The sequence below is a fragment of the Thermobia domestica genome, chromosome 8, assembly GCF_964235325.1.
Source record: "Thermobia domestica chromosome 8, izTheDome1.hap1.1, whole genome shotgun sequence".
NCBI classification, from domain to species: domain Eukaryota; kingdom Metazoa; phylum Arthropoda; class Insecta; order Zygentoma; family Lepismatidae; genus Thermobia; species Thermobia domestica.
The window spans coordinates 170,166,108-170,174,815 of record NC_137461.1 but is presented as its reverse complement, the minus strand read 5'-3'; the positions used below and the strand labels follow the sequence as shown (position 1 = coordinate 170,174,815).

Genomic DNA, 8,708 nt, shown 5'->3' with positions numbered 1-8,708 from the left:
TTGACCAAACAATAGAAATTGAATTTTTAAATTTAGACAACAACTCTCCATGGTTTTTGATACGTTAGATCGTGGTTATTACAATGAAATTGAGGTGTTTCATATATGGAGAAAGTTTTAAAGTCTCTTGACGTTGCTTACAATCTTCTTATGGTTTTTCACAACGCTGATTTGAAAGGAGTTTTTATTCCTTTTATTTTGAGTCTTATCAATTGTCCAATTTTCGTGTTTTGTACTGATACGAGAAGAGTTTTTCACCTGTAAGCAATGAACTGAGGTAAGTCCATGGGAGTCTGTCCGTAGATAAAAGCGATTTTCTTGTCACAGTAGAAGTTTATAATTCTTAAGGCACAGAGAAAGTTCTGTATCCGGATGGAAGTTTAGATTTTAGATCACTGTTGTCCACTAATAAACAGTGATGGATTGAACCATAAATGTCCATATCGTCCCTCTGGATCAGCCCTGGATGGGGCCGACAGACTGCGATCTGGATCCTTGGATACCTCCAGATACCAGGGGGGGCCTTACTCTAGACATCACACTGGGAAGGCAATGGGTAGAGATCTGCAATCAAAGAGGCTATTAGACTACATAACCATTAATACGTTACATAATAACCTTGGCTTCTTCGAAGTATTTGTTTATATAAGAAGTCCACTGAATCCTTCTTGTAATTGTTCATTATATATATATTTTTTTAACGGGGCTGACCACACATCAATTCTAAGAAGGGTATAGTGATCGATGGAACCTGCAAGGGTTACCCAAAAATGAGGCTATTCGAAAATGAGAATTGAATACAAAATGTTTTTTCGTTCAGATGTACTGAATGTGCTGACCACACATCGTCAGAATCTAGGTATAGAAACCTGTTTAAATATTGTATGTGATTGTAGTAATATCACAGGAATCAATTTTGTACCATTGAACAACTAAACCGGAAGCCTAGAATTAAGTGTATGTGCGCTGACCACACATTATTGTTAGTATGCCTCTTGTGTTCAAGCCGTGACTGTGGATGAAGATCAAAACAACGTCACGGTAAGACAAGTTCTTCTCAAATTGATTGATGTACCTAACTCGGTTTGTTTCTTTGTGAGTGGAATGATAATGATGGAGGAAACTGAATTATTAAATATTCTTTTCATTTACTGTAATGATTAATGGGTGATGAATCATATGGTGAGTAAATCCAAGGTACTTTACAAGATGGGCAATACCTGGTTTGTTATGAAAACGTCAGGACGTAATTGCCATATTGACATACATTTGTCGTATATTTTGTTTTCAGATGTAGTCAGGTTGAGGACTAGAGTGTTAAAAGGAAGTTTGAATTTAGCCATCGTGGCGGAAATGAGCTAATTATACAGCTTGGTATAATGATAAGTGGCTTGTAAATTATCAGCTCAGCTGACGAATGTTCGGAGAGAGAGGGGAAAAAAGGGGGTTTTGCATCTCAACTGAGAGAATTCATCTAGTATACTGTTACCGACGCCGGCTTCCGACCATGGACATCTTAACATTGTCAGATAAGTATTTTTGCATTGTTTTCCTAAATTAGAGGATAGGAGTGGTCAGTCGTTCGGATTTCTATGCATGAGTACAAGAAGTCTATTGTATACAATCTTTTATACCTTGAAATGTTAATATTATCTACCCCTTTTTTTTTAAACTTTAACAAAGATTGTGAGATTTGAATTTAGGTTACTTCGTAAACCACAGAACTATTAAACAGAGTTGAGATTCAACAAGATTTAATTAAATCTAATTATACTTTTACAAATACGCCAGTTAACATAATTAGTTCCAAAGTATTTTCAAAATTTATATCAATCAATTTTAACTAAAAATTTAACACAAACTCAAGCAAACGAGTATAAATTTTTATAGTTGTTTCATAATTGAAATTCATGGCTAGTTTTACACTTTATTACACTTTTTACACTTTATTGAAAATTTTCAATTATATCAATCAGACTGATATGAATTTGAATCGTGTATTATTTCCTAATTGGTAGTCATTTCTATTTTTACACCCTATTACACCTTGTGTACCCATAGTGTTCAAGATAAGACGTATCTCACAATAGGGCAATCCAGCACTTGAGAAATTCTCAGTTAACGTGCATGTTATCTCAATTGTTATAGATTTCTTGAAATAATATTGTAGGGTTTTGAGCTCTATAAAGTTAATTAATATCACTAAGACCCTCAGAGGAGGCAGTCTTATCTTGCGCACAATGTGATTTGTTCATTATATTTGCAACCCTTTGTAGGTAGCTTAGTAAGAATAACAAGAAAAATGTCAAATTCCCTTTTTCTGTTTTGAAGTAAATTGATATTCAAGTGATTAAACACTTATAATTTTTAACAGAAGTATAAAAAGGAAAACGAATACTCAGTTATTTCCAAGGCGTAGGTCCTTTCACTGCTTTTACCTGGGCAGGTTCTGCTACTTAGGCTTCTGAAAGGAAAAACCTGAAACGAAAAATGCTCACACACACATATAGTATTATAGGCTGGACGCGGGGACCTGAAGTTGAATGTAGTGTTCCGAATACTTATTAGCCGAAAATTAACGAACTTGGTAGTTAAGGCGTGGCTGGATTTAAATAGTAGTTACCTTTATTTAATTTCTAAGTATTAAGTATGATGCTAATTATTGCACTGTGTTAATTATTAAGTATGATAACCAACGAGTTTAAATAAGATCTTAACTTTGTGGTTCATATTTTTTCAGCTTGTTGGAGTATACGTATCATCTGTTGCTCGGAGAACGCAAAAGAAGGAGAAGGGAAGACTTACGTCTCCAGAGACAATAAGGGGAGGTTCCTTGTTACAGGGTAAGTACTATTTCCTTGAATTGTTAGTGTGTTATTTTTGAAGCATGCATTTCAATTTCTTCACTTCAAGCTACCAATTGGTTTTACTAGTGAGTGTTAACCTAGTTGAGTGCTAACTCGAGTGCAATGAAATCACAGTTCATATCCTGAGAGTATCCCATACCGATTTTTATTACTACTGAATTAATTGAGAAAAAAAATCATAATGAAAGAGAGTGACCTAAGTTACAATGTAACAGTGATTATACGAAGTGCGGTTTGCATTACCTGTGATTTTAGTAAGTGATTCCCTAAGGAAAAACAAACGTGGATAAGTGGTTGTCACTCATACAAAAAGTGCGTGAGTCGGGACTCGATCTCCGACTTATCTGTTTCCTTTCAACGTTAGATACAATTGCGTAACTGCCAATAATCTCCGGTAATTGAGACCATGTTTACCGGTATTACTTTTGACTGGAATATTTCGGGTCTTGAACTCAGGACCCCTAGTGTAGCTAGTGATGATATGTGGTAAACTAAGTGTCTATTAAAAGTATTTGATTCTAACCTACTTTTACATAACCAATTCAAATACAAACTTGCGCTCGTGAGGGGCGCTAATTAAGATATAGAGATAGAAGAAATGATTCATCGGGGGATCGAACCAAAGGTCGTTAAGGATCAATTGCTTATCTGAGACTATGGTGTACTCCAATCGTGACGATTTATGGGACAACATTATTATTATTATTCATTTCGTTGTAGTTTCGTTCCCCTGTTTTTAATGATTTATCTATTTTCCTGTTATAAATGCTGGTGTGTTCTTCGAATTTGAAGCTACACGCAACAACATCCTGAAACCTTGGTATCAGCTGGATTCACTTCCGTCAGCTGATAAGAAGTGACTTCTTTTAGTTTTTAATGCAAAATGAAAGTCGGGTGTTGAGGAAGTATCCTCGTCATTATCAGAAATGATAGTCGATTAACTTTGAAGTATGAAATAGTACTACGTTTGTTGGTTTATTTTTATTTTTATTTCATTTACAAGTATAATTACTGTCACGTTCTTATATTTATGTCCTAAAGTTTGTGTATCACTCTCATGGAATGTTCGACTTTGATTTAACATGTGTCAACGGTGCTTGTGCGCTGTTGTTATGTGGTGTTTTTCATTTATCAAACAGGGCCGCTTATGGAGTGGGCCACCAATTTTGAAAGTCTCATGACTTCTAGGTATTAAGTCTAGGTTTTTATTCTGAGTGGAGTTAAGTTATGTTATACTAGAACTCGAAAGTCCTTAATATATACTATGCAACTCGTCAGGGTTTTAACCTTATTATGTTTATCTAACTTAATTTCCCTCGAATTTAAATAGACACAAATGAACTTACTAATAACAATTAACTATAATAAAAATAAATCCAAAGCTAAAATCTTAAGTAAGCAGAAACCTAACTAACTTAAGATGCGATTAAAAATAAAAGGATAACTAAAGTAATATCTAAGAGTTATTGTACCACCTAATCAGTTACTACTGAATTACTTCTATATCTGATATCATTATACATCATTTGTTTTATTATATTTTATTTTATTTTATTTTATTTTATTTTTTTTACATATCTATATTTTAGTTATACATATCTATATGTATATAATCCTTCCCGCCCAGACTCCTCAGAAAAAAAAAATAAAATAAACTAATAACTTCAGAGCAATAAACCTTAAAGTCTTAATATTGAAATGAATAAAAAGAAACAATACTTAACAAATAAAAATAAAACTACCACAATATATGAGGAGCCTGGTAGGTGAGGTGAACAAATGTCAGGCAGAATATATAATGTAACAAAAAGGAAGCAAATTCAGGTAGCAGATATATTGACAGCACTTAATGGCCGGGAAGAGTATATACAAAAGATAATTTGAGGAATAATAATATGTAGCAATTAAGCACAAAGCAAACACAAGCGGGTCAACTACCCGTTAGGGGATGTAAATACGAATCACTGACGTAATTTGTGCCCGACAGGCAATGCAGTGTGTAACCGCCAGTCCACAAGCAACACAGGTGGCGGCATGATTGCATGGTCGGAATACTAGTTGGACTTCTTCAAGTAGGCAAATTTTACACAGGGAATTCTGAGGGGAGGGGGTGTGATCGTTTGTGGGGTGGTCGGAATTTTCAACAACCTCATTAGCGGCGACCGGAATCTCAGTATCTGACAAAACTACAGGTTGTGGGGGAGGTTGGGATTGATCTTGGGATGCCGTCTGTAGCACGCGAGTTACGAAATCTTGGCCCTTATGAAGTAAGAGAAAAGCGCAGCGGGGAGCGTAACGCGCGTGTTCAACCCAGGGGTCATCGGTGGGCTCCCAACGATGAAGGCTCTGACCACAGAAAAAGCAGATAGTTTGGTCTCCCTTTTTCGCATAAAAGAAACCGGCTCGGCTTAATGCCTGTGGAGTTTGAGCTAGAGCAGGGGGCCACAGTGAAAATGACTCCAGTCGCTTTTCTTCGAGAGTGTAGTGTGGGTATTTGGGTCCATTTACTGTGATTTCCGAAGTACCCGCGATGGCAGGGGATTGCCCCCATGAGGATGAGAGACGTTCTGGGCGGGAATTGGGCATATACGTCCAATGATAGGGGCCACACTCGTCTCTACCTTTAGGAAAATTTTGCAAAAGCGGGCAAGAAGGTGAACATTGACGATGCAATTCAGTCGGATCATCCCCTGGTTCAAAAAGACCAATCTGCAAATTACAAAATATACAAGCTACTCTATCTGGTTTGCAGAGGAAATAGAACCCAGCGCGTGCTAACGAAGCGGGCGAAATAAAAGATACCGACCAGTCAGTAAAAGTTGCTAATCGAACAGTTTCATCACGTAGAGCATCCATGGACGGACCAGGCGCAGATGGTGTGGGTGTAGGCTCCATGGTGGCTAGAGGAGGAGGAGACAATAAAAAAAAAAGATATAATAATGTTCCTAAGAGAAAGAGATCTGGAGAGAGAGAGTGATATGTTGAGATGGGGGGATAGGCGCCCCCTTTTGTTTGAACTTGTTGTAATTATAGTTCTATCATAATATAATTATGAGGTATGCCAATGTTCAGTGTTTAATTGCGTTATGTATTTTATAGGTTTGGTTTTTATCCAGTAACACTTAAATATCGTGGCGGCGATTGTTGCTGATAGTATGGTCGACGGCGAGCTCGTACTAGAGCACGTCTACGCAGTGTAATGCCAGTAAAAATGACAGACAACAGTCCGATGACCAAGGTAATTACCATAAATACTATATTAATGATAAACATTGTCGAATAATCTGTTAACATAGGTTCTGAAGATGGGAATCCTGAACGAAGGGTACATGGGTGACAAATGAAAGGTACGGTCTCACTTGGTATGTCTTGTAGCCATTGCACAGGAATTAGTTTTACAACACGTGCTTTTTCCACGTGATGAGTAATGCAAGGATAAATAGATTGTTGTACAACCCCTTGTAGTCGCACAGAGCATCGACAACCAAGATTTATCAAAAAACTGCCATAATCATCTGGGGACATCATATTTGGAATGTCCGTTTCTGGGCATGAAATATGAATCGACAATCCACGTCGGGCAAGAATCGTGACAGTAGTGAAATTTAACCGGTGAAATAGGTCAACCGACGGTAAATATTTGCATTTCAGAGGACAATTGTCTCGGATGGCCGAAGAATTTGAGTGCAAAAGCGATAGGAGACAGGGTATTATGGAGAATTCGTGCGGTTGAAATTCACGGGCTAAACAAATGGTCTCCTTTGAAAAATCACAGTCTACGGTCATAAGTTTATTGGACGGCCATCGGGTTACTATATGTTGGATAGGTAGATCCACATGACAAACTTCCTTACCCCTTTGGAACGGAATAATACGCAGATGTTGGAGTTGTAAAGTAGATCCGCGTTGTCGTAAAGGAATTTTAATAGCCATGATAACTTGTGTAGGCGCAATGATACATTCACTAAGTTTATACGAGTAGATTAGCGAAATATCTGAGGGGGGTATGACTAACTCATACGCTGTTGACTTAAGTCGGTGTTCTAAATCATAAGTCAAGTTAAGTAGTAAATCAGGAGGGAGTAAGGTAGGGGTGATAGAATTCGTTAAGCATGTTGCAACCAATTGATCCCACGTTTGAATTTTATGGACAGTTCGTAAAGTTTTCCATGGAATCATGGATGCATGTTGAGCTAATCTTAAATTACCAAGAAAGGTTTGAAGCTGTGAATTAGTAATCCAAGCTTGCTTAACGTGGACTTTCGTGACAAAGACAAAGGCATAGCCTTGCTGACTATGATCTTGCATGAGTACTTCTAGATTATTTGGAGGTAGTTTATTCCAAATGTTTTGTCCATCAGGCGGTACGAACGACTCGTATAGAAATTCCAGGACTAGTGGTAACGATGAATCATAAAGGATAACGTGCGGATCACTGTCTGTAATCACGCCAGAATGGGCAAGGGTCGAAAGTTCTAGGGCATGCGCCTCACCAGTAGCGAGCAATAGTAACGTGATCGCTGCTAGTCATAAATTAGTAGTACGAGGGGGAGCTGGGGGACGTCGGTCCTGACTCGAGGAGGGTTCCTCTAGGGGTTGGGAGGTAGGTGGAGGGGGGTTTCGAAGAACAGAAAAAACTCGAAGACACAGTGTCTTATAACAACAAAAGAGAATAATTCCCGAAATTGTTATTCCAATAACGGCATAAAGCAGTGGCTCTGTTATATCGTGAATAATGCCTTGAGCTTTCACCCGCTGGGGGTAAGTAAGCAGAAGAGGCCACAGAGTGCTCTTTAAACGAAGGGTCATATAAATTATGCATAAGGTAAGAACAGTGTTCCATACGAACAAAATCGTAAGATACGGTCTGCCACTGATATCTGATACTTTAATTGTTTGGGGAAGTGCGATGGGGGTTAGCCTATGAGATTGTAATGGCGGCTCATAGTACGTGACCTTTACTGACCAATTTTGGTTTAATGTCGCATTAAGGTCGGTGAATTCTAATTCACCTAAGAGATTTTTCGGTAATTTAAGAGTCTCTAAAGGTAACCAAGTTAAGGGTAGTAAGCGTTTGACGGCAGGATCCATGATGGAGTCCTTGGGTCTTGGGAAACGGGGAGGAATTCGCAATTGAGAATTAATTTCCAATGCACATTTACAGTGTAGACTAACTTTGAGAGACCCAGGAGTAAAAGGATCATGTTGAAAAATTTCACTCTTGTGTGGGCATATCATGGTCATTTGACGGGGAGGGTTAGTAATAAGATAGGTGTCTTCACTCAAGGGAGTGATGGGTTGTACGTGTGGATGACAGGTAAATGCACAAAATTGATTGATTTCCGCGACCGAAGATGTTTGCCACAAATGATTGATACAATTCGGAGCTTGGAAGGATGTACGTGTTATTTCCGGTATTTTACAAAGTCCATCAGGTCTATTCAAACACGTGATAATATCGTAGTCGGTTAAAATAGTTTCATATTCAGAATTAGTAGCCAGTAGGGCAGGTTCATGTATTACCTTGCACGTTTGATTTTGGTAGTGAAATGGTAATGGAATCAAACGGAATAATTTTATGGGGTGAGCCCCACGAATGATTGGAATTTTGGCAATCAACGTCACACTGTTTCCTACAAAGTGGCAGGTGGTGGTACGTAAATTATAGAAGCGAAATATTTCTGATTGTGGTATAGCCAATGAATATCCTTGTTTCTGAAGTCGAAGCGCTAATACCTGTAAATCATGCGCTAATTGTTTGGGATTAACTGCTGCTAACGACATACTTCCCTCGATGCAAGCAGTGTGGATGTCCTTATGTTGGCGCTCGTATTGGAGCGT

General features: G+C 38.0%; 1 protein-coding gene across 1 annotated transcript; it reads right to left on the bottom strand.

The window, feature by feature from the left end:
* Nucleotides 1-4,808: 4,808 nt before the first annotated feature.
* On the bottom strand, nucleotides 4,809-5,762 carry LOC145692384 (baculoviral IAP repeat-containing protein 7-B-like). The gene has a single exon (XM_081767682.1). The coding sequence runs from the start codon at nucleotides 5,760-5,762 to the stop codon at nucleotides 4,809-4,811; it is 954 nt and encodes a 317-aa protein (XP_081623808.1).
* Nucleotides 5,763-8,708: the final 2,946 nt, after the last annotated feature.

Coding starts and splice junctions, on each gene's coding strand:
- LOC145692384 (XM_081767682.1), bottom strand. CDS start 5,762: ATGGAGCCTACACCCACACCATCTGCGCCTGGTCCGTCCATGGATGCT.